Source organism: Trichomycterus rosablanca, chromosome 14 (genome assembly GCF_030014385.1).
Source record: "Trichomycterus rosablanca isolate fTriRos1 chromosome 14, fTriRos1.hap1, whole genome shotgun sequence".
Taxonomy (NCBI): domain Eukaryota; kingdom Metazoa; phylum Chordata; class Actinopteri; order Siluriformes; family Trichomycteridae; genus Trichomycterus; species Trichomycterus rosablanca.
In genome coordinates this window covers 24,411,994-24,432,340 of record NC_086001.1, presented here as the reverse complement: position 1 = coordinate 24,432,340, position 20,347 = coordinate 24,411,994, and the positions used below count along the sequence as shown (strand labels likewise).

The 20,347-nt window shown below is 39.2% G+C and overlaps 1 protein-coding gene across 1 annotated transcript; it reads right to left on the bottom strand.

The window, feature by feature from the left end:
* Nucleotide 1: 1 nt before the first annotated feature.
* LOC134325926 (zinc finger protein 850-like) lies at nucleotides 2-19,422 on the bottom strand (the record flags this gene model as incomplete). Its single annotated transcript, XM_063008127.1, has 3 exons — nucleotides 2-760; nucleotides 2,092-2,103; nucleotides 18,214-19,422. Coding segments are annotated over 3 exons (1,980 nt in total), but the record flags the coding sequence as incomplete, so codon positions are not given.
* Between the last annotated feature and the right edge of the window lie 925 nt (nucleotides 19,423-20,347).

The following is a 20,347-nucleotide window of genomic DNA, read 5'->3' as shown; positions in this document are numbered from 1 at the left end:
TACGCTGATGCCGTTTGAGATTATTTTCATGAGCAAAAATCTTTCCACACTCTGAGCAGTGATACGGCTTCTCTCCTGTGTGAATACGCTGGTGTACTGTAAGGACGCTACTTTGAGTAAAACTCTTTCCACACTCTAAGCAGTGATACGGTTTCTCTCCTGTGTGAATGCGCTGGTGTACTTTAAGGGCACTACTTTGAGTAAAACTTTTTCCACACTCAGTGAAGTTATACGGTTTCTCTCCTGTGTGAATACGCTGGTGGTTTTGAAGGGTACTATGTTCAGCAAAACTCTTTCCACACTCAGTGCAGTTATATGGTTTCTCTCCTGTGTGAATACGCTGGTGTTTTTGAAGGGTACCATGTTCAGCAAAACTCTTTCCACACTCTAAGCAGTGATACGGCTTCTCTCCAGTGTGAACACGCTGGTGTACTTTAAGGTCACTTCTTTGAATAAAACCCTTTCCACACTCTGAGCAGTGATAGGGCTTCTCTCCAGTGTGAACACGCTGGTGTACTTTAAGGTCACAACTTTGAATGAAACTCTTTCCACACTCTGAGCAGTGATGTGGCTTTTCTCCAGTGTGAATACGCTGGTGTACTTTAAGAGCATTACTGTAAGAAAAACTCCTCCCACACTCTGAGCAGTAATACGGTTTCTCTCCTGTGTGAATACGCTGGTGTAATTTAAGGTTACTGCTTTGAGTAAAACTCTTTCCACACTCTGAGCAGTTATATGGTTTCTCTCCTGTGTGAACACGCTGGTGTTGTTGGAGATTACTCTGCTTAGTAAAACTCTTCCCACACTCTGAGCAGTGATGAAAGTTCTTCATGTTTATGCTTTGATAAGACTGTAGAAACTGTTTCCTTGGAAAGCAACAGAAACGAAGTCAATTAATTAGAATTACTTTTACTACATTAATACCACAATAATATTAAACTCATCATCTAGTAATAAAAACATTAAATTCACTTCATGTCTAAGTGAGAATCTGAATTCAAAGAACATCAGGATAAAATACTTATAAATACTGCAGATATTAATAATTAAATAACTATAAATAACTTGATATAAATAAAGATATAAGAGATCTGACTTTCTCAACATCAGTCCTGCACCAAGCAAATCTAATCCAGTTCATGACAGGACTAATAATTAGCTCACAAGTGTAAATCTTTGGTGTGCTGGGAGTAAAAAAGGCTTCATAAATCACCACAATTATGAGCATAAAGCTATTTTAAACAGTCTGAATATATTAACCTGATAATATTAAATAACATAATAAAATAAAAACAACAACAAATGCAACATAAATGTAAAAGAAACAAAATATAAATATGAAAAACCCTTTACCTTCCTGTTAGAATCCTGGCAGCCACTTTAACAAAGCTGGTGTCTCCAGCAGGTCGTTTCTAATGAAGAACGTGCAGAAGATCCTTCTTACCAGGTGACTCAGCTACAAGTCTAGAGTTTAGTCCTTAAATAGAGCTGAGGACAAAGACCCAAGACCAGTTAAAAACTCTGCATTGGTCAATCATCAGCCAACTATTCACACCTTCTTGTGTGAAGTACTAGCTCATTATCTATGGAACATCTGCAAATGAACTAGATGCAGCCACAAAGCATGATGGGTGAAGTCAAACTACACCCATTTATCTCAGCAGAAAAGTGATTTACATTTAATCCTAAACACAAACAAGGAATTGAAAGGCTATTCTGTAAAGTGAAATGACATGAACTTAGATAAAGCTTTTATGATAAGAATCTAAGTCATGTAAAATGCTGTATGTATATTTGTGTGAATTAGTTTCTACTGTATATGAGGAACAATAAGAAAACTAGAAGAGGAAACACCCACCTATAGATTTATCTGTATTTATGGTGTAGAAATATTTACTGTGCACTTGTGTGTCTGTGAACTGTTTGATTTACTTCTGCGGTCAAGCCTCCACTTCAAAATGCTCAGTCAAATCAGCTCCTACATTGTTTGTGAAGATGTGCGTATACTAAACATTACGGTAAAAGCGCCTGGCGGAACTATTTAGGATAGAATTTCAGGGTTTAAGATAAAAGGTTTGGTAACAACTGGACATTATGATTTGACTTTAATTTAAAGTCAACTAAAATATAATCTAAGCTCATTCCCGTTTTCATTTAGATTGTTATTAAATGGAATAATCTTGATAACATGAATTGTTATTGTTATCAAAATGAATTCTCTTGTTTTCACAGAACAATTCCACTTTATAATGATAGTACACAACATGTAGGTTACAATATCAAGCCATTCTGATGTATCATTTCTAAATAAATTGTAGAGATGTGACAATATAAAAGGCCTAAACTATAAAGTCTAAGTGTACCAAAAAACAGTGTTTAAATATGCATAAAACTTTTAGCATAGACCATGTGATCAGTACCATAAAACATGGTGTAAATTAACCTGGGTGTAAATAGAATTTACACCAGGGTGCAAACTGTGTGCAGATAGCATCTGCCTAATTTAAAATAGTTCTTCATGTAACCTGAAATTCTATTCATAAATCATTAGTTAATGATGAATATTGTAGAGGAAAGAACAGAAAAGAGTAGAAGTGAAATTCAGAGTTTTTAGTATTTAAAGATTTACTATTAAATGTTCTTTTATATGCTCTAAAACGATTATAAAAATCAATAAAATGACTAATAGTTTAATGACAAAATATTACTAGCTGTAATACCAATGTAAACAAAATACATCACAAAAAAAGTATCAATGGAAATGTCAAATGAAAGTATATTATTAATAATATAAGATTCACTAGTAGTACTGATCGATCATTTGCCATTTCACCAATATCTGTGACACCCTGGATTCTGGGCTAGTTTCAGCTTCAGGGTTGATTTTAGACCAGACATTAGGCTGGATAATTTTGCTGAACCTGGCAACTTGCGAATTTCCCGCCAAATTGGGCTTGTTTAAAAATTAAGTCATGGTTGAAAATTGGGCTACTTTCAAAATGTGTCACGGCTGTCTAAAAGCTTTCATTGCAAACCGTACAAAATGTTTTTAATGAGGATTTGCGCTCATATACCTATGAACAAGGTCTGTTAGTTTTAGCATGTGAACAAAGACACACAATTACACAGTAAATATTTCTACACCATAAATACAGATAAATCTATAGGTGGGTGTTTCCTCTTATAGTTTTCTTATTGTTCCTCATATACAGTAGAAACTAATTCACACAAATATACATACAGCATTTTACATGACTTAGATTCTTATCATAAAAGCTTTATCTAAGTTCATGTCATTTCACTTTACAGAATAGCCTTTCAATTCCTTCTTTGTGTTTAGGATTAAATGTAAATAACTTATCTGCTGAGATAAATAGGTGTAGTTTGACTTCACCCATCATGCTTTGTGGCTCCATCTACTTCATTTGCACACGTTCCATAGATAATGAGCTAGTACTTCACACAAGAAGGTGTGAATAGTTGGCTGATGATTGACCAATGCAGAGTTTTTAACTCGTCTTGGGTCTTTGTCCTCATCTCTATTTAAGGACTAAACTCTAGACTTGTAGCTGAGTCACTTGGTAAGAAGGATCTTCTGCACGTTCTTCATTAGAAACGACCTGCTGGAGACACCAGCTTTGTTAAAGTGGCTGCCAGGATTCTAACAGGAAGGTAAAGGGTTTTCTTGTTTGTTTCTTTTACATTTATGTTGCATTTGTTGTTGTTTTTATTTTATTATGTTATTTAATATTATCAGGTTAATATATTCAGACTGTTTAAAATAGCTTTATGCTCATAATTGTGGTGTTTTATGAAGCCTTTTTTACTCCCAGCACACCAAAGATTTACACTTGTGAGCTAATTATTAGTCCTGTCATGAACTGGATTAGATTTGCTTGGTGCAGGACTGATGTTGAGAAAGTCAGATCTCTTATATCTTTATTTATATCAAGTTATTTATAGTTATTTAATTATTAATATCTGCAGTATTTATAAGTATTTTATCCTGATGTTCTTTGAATTCAGATTCTCACTTAGACGTGAAGTGAATTTAATGTTTTTATTACTAGGTGATGAGTTTAATATTATTGTGGTATTACTGTAGTAAAAGTAATTCTAATTAATCGACTTGTTTCTTTGTTTCTGTTGCTTTCCAAGGAAACAGTTTCTACAGTCTTATCAAAGCATAAACATGAAGAACTTTCATCACTGCTCAGAGTGTGGGAAGAGTTTTACTACGCAGAGTAATCTCAAACAACACCAGCGCATTCATACAGGAGAGAAGCCATATCACTGCTCAGAGTGTGGGCAGAGTTTTGCTCAACAGAATACCCTTCAAAAACACCAGCGCATTCATACAGGAGAGAAACCGTATCAGTGTTCAGAGTGTGGGAAGAGTTTTGCTTACAGTAATGCTCTTAAAGTACACCAGCGTGTTCACACAGAAGAGAAGCCGTATCATTGCTCAGAGTGTGGAAACAGTTTTGCTCAACGGGGTCACCTTCAAACTCACCAGCGTATTCACACAGGAGAGAAACCGTATCACTGCTCAGAGTGTGGAAAGAGTTTTACTCAAAGTAGTGCCCTTAAAGTACACCAGCGTGTTCACACAGGAGAGAAGCCGTATTACTGCTCAGTGTGTGGAAAGAGTTTTGCTCATGAAAATAATCTCAAACGGCATCAGCGTATTCACATAGAAAAACTACATCACTGTTAAGAGTGTGGGAAGTATTTTATTGCACATTATGTTCTCCAATAACACCAGCACATTCACACAGGAGAGAGGTCATATCACAGTTCACTGTCTGAAAGGAACTTTGGTGAAAGAAATATCCTTTAAGTACATCACCACACCAGCGCATTCACATAAGAGGATGACCAATATTGCTTCTTATAGTGCGGATGAAGTTTTACTGGAAGCAGCATTTTTAATAGACACCAGTACAGTCACACACAAGTTACGTTTTTGTGACTGAAGTCGTGTTTCATTTTCTACTAATATCCACTAGAACTGTTCTACTTCAATTATCAAATGTACATGATGGTATGCATATGATCATTAATCATCAAATATAATGTGGTGTAAAGTACCAACCTCAGATCTGAATCTGTTTTTATTCATTATTCAAGTTTAATCTACTTTATTAAACACAAAACAACTTTTACTTTCAAGTGGAAGAATTTTGCCCTGGTGTTTATGGTCTTTTTAAAGTTTTCATTAATGAATAGCCTCTTACTTTAACACTTCTAGGTCTACACTCCAAAGTTCTAGTCTTTAGATGATTTTCACTTAGCAAATAATGAATCGTCCTCAACCAGAATGTACATGAGAAGGTGTGAATGGAGGGCTGTGGACTGAACAGTGTTGCATTGTTCTATCATCATGAGTCTTTGTTCTTTGTGTTTATCTATAGACCAGATTAGATAAACTCCTTTGTTAAAAGAAATAATCATATTTACATTTAATTATCCCACCATCTTCTAGTGCATAAAACCCAGTTCATATAAATCCTAATACAGACATTAAAATTACATTTAAAAATAAATAAATACTATTGTGGTAGTTCAGGTGTTTTCTTATCATGGAGGTGAACAATTGACCAAGACCACTTGAGGGTTCGGGAGACAAGTGTTTCTTTATTGATGAATAAATGTATTTGTTACACTGTAAATTCCATCCGAGTCCTCTGTGTGATGAGAGTTTGGTTTTGAATCCGATGTCAGCAAATGTGTCCACGGTTGTTAATAAACTCACGGTCCATGTATTTGTATGTAGGCTTGAGCTGGAGTGACAATAGAAAGTGGATGTAAAGGACTGGGTGGGTTATAATTCAAAATAGTTCTTCATGTAACCTGAAATTCTATTCATAAATCATAACAGAATTAAAAGACTAAATCATTAACAAAGAAGATTGGAGAGGAGAAGAAAACAAAGCTAATTAGGGTCGGGCCTGGTTAGTACTTGGATGGGAGGCCGCCTGGGAATACCATGTGCTGGAAGCTTTTATCCACACACACCCACCTTCACTCCAAACCTCCTGTTACACACTGACCCAGCGGCTTTTTCTTCATCAAAGCTACACAATGAGACAAAGATCAGCTCATACTTTCATTCTTACTACAGTAAAACACATTCAACTGACTTTTAAAGTGAAGTTCAAAATGTTGTACAGACATCGTCGTTATCTAGTGGTGCTGGAAATAAATTACAGCTTGTTGCTTGTGTACAGATTTTATAATATATAAATATGAGAGAGTGTTTATGGCTCTTCTGTCCAAGTATTTTTGTAACGTGTTGTAGACCTGTAATGGCGACTGTTTTTGGTATACAGGAAAGACAAGGCTGAATGCAGGTGAAAAGGTGTTATTTTGCAACCCAGCACTGTGTAAATATTGGACAGAACACATGATGGGTTATTTTAACTTGTTGGGTTGTGCAGTTTAACCATTGTGCCGAGAACTCATGAATGTGAACTGTGACAATACAGCTTAAGTGTTTAACACTAGAAGTCCCAGAGAGGGGTCATTTAACATTTCTACCTTTGGAACCCAGAGACGGGTCGAATGACCTGAAGGATTTTAGCTAACATCCTATAATCACCGTCTTTTGTTCTGCAAATAAGGCCATTACTGTCGCACCACAGGAGGTTGTTGTTTTCCATTGAGTTTAGCCATTTAGTTTCTAGTTAGTTCTATTCAGTTTATTGTATTTGATAATATAAAGACTATACATATTGTATTTAGTTTAGTTTTATTTGAGCAAAAAAGCACTGAAACAATGAATCATTTTTTATATATTTTAAATAGAGAATTAGAAATTTTAGAGCAAGGTACAGCTGTGAGTAATGACCAGAAGCATTTGTGTCTAAGTCAAGAGGACTGAAATTTCAGTGTGAAAAATATACAAAAGAACAACTGTTATTTGTTTCCATGCTTTTTATTTTTGTTATAAAAATAATAAAAAAAATACAAGGAATAAAACAATTCCACACATATTTACAATAGGCTGCAGTGGGGGGCTGCGTGTGTGTGTGTGAGTGGCATGTCCTTCTTGTGTGACTAGCATTTCAGCACTCACTCAGCAGTCTGTCTGCACTGTCGGAACATACCTGGCACTGCCTGGGTATGTCCCTGGTACATTTGCCACACGTGTATTTGTAGCAGTCAACACATCTCTCAGTTGCACAATTGTTCGTGCATCGATGGTTGACCTGACACTTCGCCCTTTTGCCAGGGCTGGGTGTGGAAGGTTGTTGCCGAAGGAGTTTCTCCTTGCGTGCCTTCTTTTCACTCACATGAGAGTCACCTAACTCTTTTGCAAGCTCAACCAGGAAGTCCACCCGTCTCTCCTGCACCCCAGTGCATGCCTGATAAAGAACATGCGCATTCAGTGCTGCCATGTCAATCATGTTGTAGAACACGGCGACTGGCCATCTCCGTGTTTCTGCACGCACGCTGTACTCCCGCACCATTTGGTCCATTACATCCACACCGCACTTTGTGTGGTTGTATTGTGTGACCGTGTTTGGCTTCCTTTTGTTGGTATCCTCAGTCTCAACCACGCTGTGCATGCTGCTGAGAATGTAGACGGCCTTCTTTCGTTTGGGTGCATACACTGTCAGTGTGGCACCAGTGGTTGAAAACACCTGAGTGGTGAATTCAGTGCGGTCCATCTGTCTAGTGGATTGAGGAATTTCCCGGCGACTCTTGTTGACTGTGCCGAGGATAGTGGTTTTCCGGCTAAGCAGTCGTTGTGCAAGTGACAATGATGTAAAGAAATTGTCCGTGGTTACAGTTCTGCCCTTGTCCATGAATGGTTCCATCAGCCTCATCACTACAGTTTCGGACAGTCTCTCCCCGCTGGGACGACTGGGGTCCTTGCCAAGATATGGGAGGACATTACAGTATTAAAAGTATATTAAAGTATTTTATTGCACATTAGGTCCAACATCATCAGCACATTCACACAGGAAAGAGGCCGTATCACCGTTCACTGTCTGGAAAGATCTTTAGTGAAAGGAATATCCTTTAGGTACACCACACCAGTGCATTCACATAAGAGGATGACCCATATTGCTGCTTATAGTGCGGATGAAGTTTTACTGGAAGCAGCATTTTTAATAGACACCAGTACGGTCACACAGAAGTTACGTTATTGTGACTGAAGTCGTCTTGAAAAACACCAGCGCATTCAGAGGAGAAAATAAAATGATACTCCACTACTGCATGTACAGAAAAAGCTATGTGTACTTTCTTTTTCTACTAATATCCACTAGAACTGTTCTACTTCAATTATCAAATGTACATTATGGTATAAATATGATCATTAATCTTCAAATGTAATGTGGTGTAATGTACCAACCTCAGATCTGAATCTAGTTTTGTTCTTTATTCAAGTTTAATCTACTTTAATAAACACAGAACAACTTTTACTTTCAAGTGGAAGAATTTTACCCTGGTCTTAATGGTGTTTGCTAAGTTTTCATAAATGAATAGCCTCTTACTTTAACACTTCTAGGTCTACACTCCAAAATTCTAGTCTTTAGATGATTTCCACTTAGCAAATAATGAACCGTCCTCAACCAGAATGTACATGAGAAGGTGTGAATGGAGGGCTGTGGACTGAACAGTGTTACATTGTTCTATCATCATGAGTCTTTGTTCTTTGTGTTTATCTATAGACCAAATTAGTGGTAGCTAAACTCCTTTGTTAAAAGAAATACTCATATTTACATTTAATTATCCCACCATCTTCTAGTGCATAAAACCCAGTTCATATAAATCCTAATACAGACTGAACTGACATGTTTTGAAATTACATTTAAAAATAAATTAATACTATTGTGGTAGTTCAGGTGTTTTCTTATCATGGAGGAGACCAATTGACCAAGACCAACTGAGGGGTCGGGAGACAAGTGTTTCTTTATTGATGAATAAATATATTTGTTAAACTGTAAATTCCATCCGAGTCCTCTGTGTGATGAGAGTTTGGTTTTGAATTCGATGTCAGCAAATGTGTCCAAGGTTGTTAAATGGGACTAAACTCACGGTCCATGTATTTGTATGTAGGCTTGAGCTGGAGTGACAATAGAAAGTGGATGTAAAGGACTGGGTGGGTAATAATTCAAAATAGTTCTTCATGTAACCTCAAATTCTGTTCATAAATCATAAGAGAATAAAAAGTCTAAATCGTTTATAAAGAAGATTAAAGAGGAACCATTTAGTATTTAAAGTGTTACTATTAAATGTTGTTTTATGAGATCTAAAACGATTATATAAAAATAATTACTAAGGTTTAGATGCCCACTAAAAGTTTAAGCATACCGTAAACATGGATTAAATGCGGCTTTTTCTTCATCAAAGCAACACAATGAGACAAAGATCAGCTCATACTTTCATTCTTACTACAGTAAAACAGTATGATATTAAGAGAGTGTATTAACAGAGTGTTTATGGCTCTTCTGTCCCAAGTGTTTTTATAACGTGTTGTAGACCTGCAATGTCGACTGTTTTTGGTATACAGGATAGAAAAGGCCGAATGCAGGTGAAAAGGCGTTATTTGGCAACCCAGCACTGTGTAAATATTGGATAGAACACATTATGGGTTATTTATCAGTCGTGTAGTGTGAAATACACACCGACTTTAAAGACTCCCGATTACAAGAGATCCAGTCGTGTAGTGTGAACTTGGCATTAGTCTCCAGATTGGAAGCACATTTGAAAAAAAGGGACGAGATCTCGTGACCTTGTTGAAATAAAAAATCCTTGTGATGTCACCCTCTTGTGGCCCTTTAGTAGAATTGTAATGAAATAATATGAGTTGAGAGACGTGACTTGATGAAGTTTTAGGGTAACGATCTCAGGCTGCTCTGAGTGAGCTGACAGTAGGTCTGTATCTTTACTGCTGAGTTCAATGTTCTGTAACATGTCAGGAAACATTGTGCCTTCTTTCACCTCATATTACTGACATCATACACAAAATGATGAAGAAATGTGAAAATAAACATCCATAAACCTTCATATATTCAGTGAGTTTATTTATTTTATATTTAATGTAATAAGATTTTGAGGCTTGTTGATCCTGGTCATCCATGTTCTACACTTCTCATACAGCTGTGTGGATCAACAAGGGCGGCACCTCAGTGGAGTTCCTCTAACCAGTCACACACAGATACCCAAAATGCATCATTCTGGTAAAAGAAGAGAGAGAGAGGATGGGTTAGAGAGAAACATCTGCAACAATCATTGAAATGTGAAATTGAGATGTAACGTGTCCTGATTGGATGGCGCCACCATCGTCCCGCCTTGATGCGCCGACGACGTCTCCTGCTAACTAAAACAAGAAGAGGTGTAAGAACATTCCAGAAGCTGTAGTGTTTGGACAGATGAGCATGTAGAGCAGCGTTTATCAGGTAAAATACACCTGGATTTCTTACACGTCCGCTCAGCTACACACTGGACTACTGCGCTGCTTCCTTCTCAAGAGCAAAAGATATGTAACTGTGGTCTCATCAAACTTCCACTGCACACATACACACACACACTCATCTCTTTTAGATGGAGCTCAAGAATCTCAAAATTAATAAATATGTGTCTACATTTTAGCATCTGTGTTGATGCAGATACAAGTACTGAAATGTACCTCAGACACCAGCTGCTTGGTGCTTTGGTTGGACTGTCTGAACATCACAGCCATCTCGGTGATGCTCTCCTCATCTAGATGATCCAGCTGAGACAGAAACACACACACACAGACACAAATATATGAGTATGTAAGATAATAAAGATACAATGTTCTGTACGATGGATCTCCATCATGTCACTGTACTAGGTCTAGGGTGGATGTTGTACCGGGCATGTGCTGTGCCATTCCACAGGGCTGCTGTACCCCTTCATTACCCACTCGTGATCTAGCAGATGCTCCACCTTTATGCGCTGCTCTGGAACCACCTACAGGAAAAGATACAAGAACTTCAGGTGATGAAGCCCACAGAGAAACACACACTTACTTTGCTCACATTAAACACACCATAAACACACACCTGCAGCATTTCCTTAATCAGCAGTACAGAACCAGGAGACAGCCAGTCAGGAGTGTCATAATGTCCTTTCTAAGGAAACACAGAGCAAAACAATCACATCTGATCAAAGAACATCACCACAAGCCATTACTGTTACTTTTACTGTATGTTTAACATGCTGCTGATCATTAAATAATGGATTCTATTTCATAATCGTAACAAGACGTGTATGCCAATGGTGTTTCATTGTAGTTCCAAGACTTACAGTGATTTGTTCATGGAGCTCCACAAAGTTGTCACCATCGAATGGGAGGTAGCCACACAGCATGTCATATAGGACAACACCCAAACTCCAAACATCTGCCTAAAACACACACACACACACACACACACATATTCATTGTCTTTTTTAACCATGCTTTATCCTGGTCAGTCCCCTCATCCAGACCTCATAGAATAAGTCATGAATGGGGCTACAGAGGGGACTGAACACCTTGGATTTGGAGACTTTTCAATTGAAGTTTATCAGGAATAACCTGGGGACACACCCCACACACACCTACCTCTGCACCATGATAGGGTTGCGCATCAATGATTTCTGGTGCCAAGTAGGGAGGGGTTCCACAGCCCTCAATCAGAGCAGTACCCAATCCACCCTACAACAAAACAGATTTCTATCAACCGAAGGTCCAACTGTTGACTCGCATCTGCAACACAATACACAAACTGAACCAGCATGGCTCTGTGATGTCCTGTTCATCTAACTGATCACTGAAACTAATTGTGGACACCATGTGTGCAAGGCTTCATTAAAGCATGATGGATGGGGGTAAACACACCACCTTACTAGACTCTCTGAATGGCACGCTTGATTTAAGTATACACTACAGTCTTGGGAGAGACACGAACCTCTGGTTTGGCACAGAGACCAAAGTCGATGAGCTTGATGTTGTTCTTCTCATCCAGCATCATGTTTTCCTGAGAGTGAAAATAAAACACGTCATGTCCAAGCACTAACAATGAAAAAGCACAAAGTATAAGTGGAAATCGTTTGGCTGACGCACTGGCTTAAGGTCACGGTGGGCGTATCCCTGGCTGTGGATGTGGGCCAGCGCCGAGACGATCTGACGGAAGATCCTGCGCGTCTCCTCCTCCGACAACATGTCGTTATTATCGATGTGGTCGAACAGATCTCCACCCGGACAAAACTGGAGGAAAAAGCGAGTCAAGTGAGCAGCAAATCATCGTAAATCCAGAGATTAAATCAAATCTGATAGTTTCCAACCACTGATGGTCCCTCAAGCACCATGTAGATCTGGTCAGCAGTCTCCATGACTTGGTACAAGCGGCACACGTGCTGATGATTGAGGTTCTTCAGGGCTTCAATCTCTATCCTCAAATCAGACAACTCATCCTGCAATGGGGATGAAACAGGAACAGTTTTATGACTTTTCAGATCAGAATTAGGAGAACCAAACGTTTGGAAACTGAGACACGTCCGTCTTTAACAGACGGTTTTGCTGAAACTAACCCCGAGCTCTTTCTTCTCCAGGATCTTGATGGCCACTGGCTCTTGAGTCTGAATGTGCCTGCCGAGCTTGACCGTCGCATAACCACCTGAAGAACGATTGAATAAAAAAAAATATATTAAGTCAGGTTTTAAAAGATGCACGTCTGTGTTACACAAAGGCAGAGAGATGACTGAAAGTGGTACCAGTTACCTGATCCAATGGTTTTGTAAATCTCATAGCACTTGTGCAGCTCAGAGACGTCCTCAACCACACGTGACGTTCCCTCTGTGGTGTCGTCTGTCTCGGGTACAGCGCATGGTGCCTCTACCTGCTGCCCACAAGAGACATGTTATTATTATTACTGATTTGGCCTCTTCTTGTTTCATCCTACATGTATCTCATTCATAAGCAGAGGAACCCAAACAGCTACATCTGACTCTTCAGAAGGTCATCACAGGTATCTGGAGCCAAGGGAGGATCCAGGGGAGGATCCGTAAAGCCAACATGACAGTCGAGGTGGGTTCAAGTCTGGGGAATCAGGGGGTCAGGGTTGTACTCGGAAGTGTTGGTCATGCTCTTCCAACCAATGTGGGACGTTTCTAGCCTTGCTGGAAGATCCCATACGCCACAGTGACCCAATAAAGTCCTGGTAGGTGGTTACAGGTATCTGGAGCCATGATGCTGCTTGAGGTGGTCCCACAGACGCTCAACTGGGTTTAAGTCTGGGGAATTAGTGGGCCAGGGTAGTACTCTGAAGTCTTGGTCATGCTCTTGTAGCCATGCTGGAAGATCCCATCCATCCCAATGACCCAATAAAGTCCTGGTAGGTCGTCACAGGTATCTGGAGCCATAAGAGGATTCAGGGGAGGATCAACACAACAAACTGATACTCACCTGGTTCCCATCCACCATACGGTCACCTTCATAGACTGAACCGCAGCCTTCCTTTCCCAGCAGCTCTCCGACGGTGTATCGGCTCTCAAAGCTGTCCAGGTTCACGTCGGTCGTCTTCTCCTTTTGACGTTCTCTGTCGGTGGTTTCTCCTTCAGCATCTTCAACACAAGTATCATCAATAATGCTTCATGTGTCATGTGGACCAAAAATAAGGGTCCTTATAAAGGCCCAGCGTACTCACTCTTGTTCTCGGGAGCATCACAGATGACTTCTCCAGAACTGATCCCACCTACGAACCCCAAGGGTTAAATATATAGTCACTAGAGTTTAATAGTGTCGGGCTCGAACGTGGTGATATTAAGGTTACCTGGAGCTTCAGAAGACACTTGTGGTCCCTGGGAGTCTGTCTGCTTGCTCGAGGAATCTGATTCTGAATCATTCTCGTACCCGTCTGATTCCTGCTGATTTAGACGGATGAAACTGGTGTTACAGAGCCGAGAACCGAACCCCTCCCCTCCCGGAGTATAGTGGTGATGATAATTCACCTCGCTCTCGACTGTTCCTTCTCTCTCAGTCAGGTTCTGAATGGAGCTGATCCACGCCCGTCTACTTGCCTCACAGTCGGCCTGGAACGTACAGCTCCTGTACACACACGGTGATAGATACAGATTATATAGGATGCAGACAGACAGACAGATTGAGTAGATAAATAAACAGATAGATAGACAGACATTCAGACAGACAGATGGATAAATAGTCTGTCTATCTACCTGTCTGTCTTTCTATCCATCATCTTGTCTATCTTTTGTCTGTTTATTGATCATCTGTCTATCTCTGATGATTATAGATCTGGACTTACCTTGTGGGCGTGTCCACCCGGAAGCAGAAGCGTCGCCCAGCGTCCTCGCAGCTCTGGACTGAACAGCGCTGCAGGTTTTCAGCCAGCACCGTGAAGTCACGCTGGGGGAATAGAACATAAAACCTTCTTATTTATACAGTCGATGATATAAACGTCAGTGAAATCGTCCCAGACTTAAACGCGATGGGGGCGGTTAGGGGCGCAGCCCGGCACAGAAGTCGACCTCTGCTGTGATGTGCCTGAATTATGAGGGGCGTAAGATTGCGGTGCATTATGGGTATTTCACAGGAGAGAGTCCAGGAGAGAGCTGATTTAGATCATGTAAAGTCATGTGACCTACCTTAAACCTCTTCTTGTAGAGAAGCTGATCATTTTGTATGATGAACCACCGCCTGCCGATCAAACACATCGTATATATATATATGTAATATTGAGTGTATAAATATAATATTCAGTGTATATATATAATATTGATAATTATATATATTCCTAATATATATATATAGAATTCCTAATATATACACTAAGCATCAGTGTACAGACCTGTTCCAGGTTTTAAACACACTCCTGGTCCTCTTAAACAGAAACCCCTCCATCAGGAGCACTTCCTGGGCCCCCGTGCCGTCCCCGTGACCCGGGTCGCCCCCGGAGGACACCCGGGTAGGCGCCCCACAACACAGCACACGCAGAAACCTCTGTCTCAGAGAAGCAGCCATCGTAAATGAGGAGAAAATCTAAATGCTGCTCCTGAAGAGCACAGGTCCACATTGTGATGTCATAGCGTTCCGAGGGAGCAGAGTGAATTTACCTTTACCATATATGGGCATGACTGGATTCATGTGACTGCACATATACTGACTTGATTTCCACTGTGGGACGGCTGCTGGAGGGTCCTGGGTTTGATTCCCGGGTGAAGTTTGCATGTTCTCCCCATGTCCTGGAGGTAACAGGGTACCCTAGGTATAAGTGTGTTAGTTTATGTGTGTCTGGCAACCTGTCCAGAGTGGTTTGTTAATTCCACCCAGTGAATCACACCCCATACCATGACACACCCTGGTACTGACACACCCCCATACCATGACACACCCTGGTACTGACACCTCATACATGTGTATGACGTGTGATTGTGTACTGATGTGTGTGTGTATTACATGTGTGTATAAGGTGTGTGTATGATGTGTGTGTATTACGTGTGTACAAGATGTGTGTGTGTTTGTGTGTGTGTGTGTATTTAGAAACTGAATATTGTAAATGATATTTTACTAACAGTAATGGAGAGAGAAATTTTGACTGTATTAGAGCTGCTGCTACAACAACATAATGAAAAGCTCGGCCTACTCAGGTCCATCACAAATGCTCTTGGAAAAAATGATCCAAAACAAATGGAGGATTTCACTGCTCCACTTGCCAAATCTCAATTCAGACACTTTGACATGAACCTCTAGACTAGTAAGTGCTTTCTACGTTAAACTGTTTTTTATGTGTTATGTATGTACTTTGTTATAGTCCCTGTAAAAGATTCACTTTGACAATTTACCTAACCCTGGTGTGTTCTTAGGTGGCCCTCTACTATGTCTCTAACACATTTTAACACATTTTGTCTTCAAAATGGCAGCAAACTCATTTCTATGACTTGATCTATGACTAAATTTCAACAGTGATAGAAAAATAACTGTTTAGATGTGAAATAAATAAATTATGATCACTTCATAATTTTCATGTTTATCCTTCTCTAGGTCTGTGATATCATACTGGGACACACCAGTGAGCGATTTTCCTTCACAAACCACCTTGTTAGTGCCACACTCTTGCAGGGGGACAGGTTTGAACAATACAAGACAGCATTTCCTGAAGATGCACTGAGCAACACCTTAAAAGCCTATCCAGTGCTCAATCAAGGTAAGCTGAAGACAGAGCTTAGTCTTATCTACAGCAAGGAAGAGTTCAAAGCCTGTTGTGGTGCTGTGGGCCTATTCCAGCTGTTTATGGAAAATAATCTTGAAGAAGTATTTTCAGAGACTGTCACTCTCCTGAAGATCCTCATCACCACACCCATGACCACAGCAGAAGCTGAAAGGTGCTTCTCAACCTTGAAAAGAATTAAAACTTTTCTGAGAAACTCTATGACCCAGGACAGGCTGAATGCATTGGCCATGTTGTCAATGGAGAAGAGACTAGTGACTGAGATTACTGACTTTAACCATAATGTCATTGAGAAATTTGCAAGACAGAAGCAAAGGAGGGCAAAATTCATGTTCAAATAGTGCTACTTTTAAAGGCTTTTTTTTATTGTTTTGTTTTTAATTTTTTTAGCACCAGCCGCCACTGCAAACAAGTGAGCCTTCTCTAACTAGCAGGTCCTATTGACCTGGGCTGTGTGAGATCTGTGTACTTTGGTCAGTGGATAGAGTTTTATAGCTTTATAAAAACATTTTACTTACGTGTTCAGCCCTGCTACACAAACTGTCATTTTTGTCCCTGTTAAAAACTTTAGCTTAGTTAAAGCAAATAAAGACACATTTAACATGTTCATCTTTTATTACAGGTTTAAAGTTGTATAAAACAAATGTTTGCACAAATAATATAAAACCAAAGTACAAAATAAACATTTCACTTATTTTAATTATCTCACAAATCACTTCTCAGTTTTAAAGGTCAAAGGCAGCAGCATCTTTTAGATCAGAACAGCTATTAACATTAAATATCACTAAAGAGGAAATCCTGAAGACAGCAATGTAAACCTTTCATTTAAATACAAGCTGCAGTAAAGTTACATAGTTGATCCATGATAAAAAAGAACCTCACAGCTCAGCACAATGGTTAAACTGCACAACCCAACAAGTTAAAATAACCCATCATGTGTTCTGTCTAATATTTACACAGTGCTGGGTTGCCAAATAACACTTTTTCATGATAAGAAAACACCTGAACTACCACAATAGTATTTATTTATTTTTAAATGTAATTTTAAAACATGTCAGTGCAGTCTGTATTAGGATTTATATGAACTGGGTTTTATGCACTAGAAGATGGTGGGATAATTAAATGTAAATATGAGTATTTCTTTTAACAAAGGAGTTTAGCTACCACTAATTTGGTCTATAGATAAACACAAAGAACAAATCTCATGATAATAGAACAATGCAACACTGTTCAGTCCACAGCCCTCCATTCACACCTTCTCATGTACATTCTGGTTGAGGACGGTTCTTTATTTGCTAAGTGGAAATCATCTAAACACTAGAATTTTGGAGTGTAGATCTAGAAGTGTTAAAGTAAGAGGCTATTCATTTATGAAAACTTAGCATTCATAATATGAAGAATTTATGCAAACACCATAAAGACCAGGGTAAAATTCTTCCACTTGAAAGTAAAAGTTGTTCTGTGTTTATTAAAGTAGATTAAACTTGAATAATGAATAAAAACAGATTCAGATCTGAGGTTGGTACATTACACCACATTACATTTGATAATTAATGATCATATTCATACATTTGATAATTGAAGTAGAACAGTTCAAGTGTATATTTGAAAATGAAACACGACATCAGTCACAAAAATTTAACTTCTGTGTGACCGTACTGGTGTCTATTAAAAATGCTGCTTCCAGTAAAACTTCATCTGCACTATAAGCAGCAGCATGGGTCATCCCCTTATGTGAATGCGCTGGTGTGGTATACTTCAAAGATATTCCTTTCACTAAAGTTATTTTCAGTGAACTGTGATATGACCTCTCTCCTGTGTGAATGCGCTGGTGTTGTTGGAGAACATAATGTGCAATAAAATACTTCCCACACTCTTAACAGTGATACAGTTTCTCTCCTGTGTGAAGACGCTGGTGTACTTTAAGGACACTACTTTGAGTAAAACTCTTTCCACACTCTGTGCAGTTATACGGTTTCTCTCCTGTGTGAATACGCTGGTGTACTTTAAGGTCACTATTTTGAGTAAAACTCTTTCCACACTCAGTGCAGTTATACGGTTTCTCTCCTGTGTGAATACGCTGGTGTACTTTAAGGTCACTACTTTGAGTAAAACTCTTTCCACACTCAGTGCAGTTATACGGTTTCTCTCCTGTGTGAATACGCTGGTGTACTTTAAGGTCACTACTTTGAGTAAAACTCTTTCCACACTCTGTGCAGTTATATGGTTTCTCTCCTGTGTGAATACGCTGGTGTACTTTAAGGACACTACTTTGAGTAAAACTCTTTCCACACACAATGCAGTTATACGGTTTCTCTCCTGTGTGAATACGCTGGTGTTTTTGAAGGGTACTATGTTCAACAAAACTGTTTCCACACTCTGAGCAGTGATACAGTTTCACTCCTGTGTGAATACGCTGGTGTTTTTGAAGGTAGCCCTGTTGAGCAAAACTCTTTTCACACTCTGAGCAGTGATACGGTTTCTCTCCTGTGTGAACACGCTGGTGTTTTTGGAGGTTCACCTGTTGAGCAAAACTCTTTCCACATTCTGAGCAGTGATACGGCTTTTCTCCAGTGTGAACATGCTGGTGTTTTTGGAGGTTCACCTGTTGAGCAAAACTCTTTCCACACTCTGTGCAGTTATACGGTTTCTCTCCTGTGTGAACACGCTGGTGTTTTTGGAGGTTCACCTGTTGAGCAAAACTCTTTCCACACTCTGTGCAGTTATACGGTTTCTCTCCTGTGTGAACACGCTGGTGTTTTTGAAGGGTACTATGTCCAGCAAAACTCTTTCCACACTCCAAGCAGTGATACGGTTTCTCTCCTGTGTGAATACGCTGGTGTTTTTGGAGGTTAACCTGTTGAGCAAAACTCTTTCCACACTCTAAGCAGTAATATGGTTTCTGTCCTGTGTGAACACGCAGGTGTACTTTAAGAGCACTACTTTGAGCAAAACTGTTCCCACACTCTGAGCAGTGATATGGTTTCTCTCCTGTGTGAATACGCTGGTGTTGTTGGAGATTACTCTGTGTAGTAAAACTCTTCCCACACTCTGAGCAGTGATATGGCTTCTCTCCTGTGTGAATACGCTGATGTTGTTTGAGATTACTCTGCGTAGTAAAACTCTTCCCACACTCTGAGCAGTGATATGGCTTCTCTCCTGTATGAATGCGCTGGTGTTGTTTGAGATGACTCTGCGTAGTAAAACTCTTCCCACAGTCTGAGCAATGATGAAAGTTCTTCATGTTTATGCTTTGATAAGACTGTAGCAACTGTTTCTTTGGAAAGCAACAGAAACAAAGAAACAAGTCGATTCATTAGCATTACTATTAGCATTATCCATTAGCATTATTACTACATTAATACCACAATAAGTAATAAAAACATGAAATTCACTTCACGTCTAAGTGAGAATCTGAATTCAAAGAACATCAGGATAAAATACTTATAAATACTGCAGATATTAATAATTAAATAACTATAAATAACTTGATATAAATAAAGATATAAGAGATCTGACTTTCTCAACATCAGTCCTGCACCAAGCAAATCTAATCCAGTTCATGACAGGACTAATAATTAGCTCACAAGTGTAAATCTTTGGTGTGCTGGGAGTAAAAAAGGCTTCATAAATCACCACAATTATGAGCATAAAGCTATTTTAAACTGTCTGAATATATTAACCTGATAATATTAAATAACATCATAAAATAAAAAGATCAACAAATGCAACATAAATGTAAAAGAAACAAACAAGAAAACCCTTTACCTTCCTGTTAGAATCCTGGCAGCCACTTTAACAAAGCTGGTGTCTCCAGCAGGTCGTTTCTAATGAAGAACGTGCAGAAGATCCTTCTTACCAAGTGACTCAGCTACAGGTCTAGAGTTTAGTCCTTAAATAGAGCTGAGGACAAAGACCCAAGACCAGTTCAAAACTCTGCATTGGTCAATCATCAGCCAACCATTCACACCTTCTTGTGTGAAGTACTAGCTCATTATCTATGGAACGTGTGCAAATGAACTAGATGGAGCCACAAAGCATGATGGGTGAAGTCAAACTACACCTATTTATCTCAGCAGAGAAGTGATTTACATTTAATCCTAAACACAAACAAGGAATTGAAAGGCTATTCTGTAAAG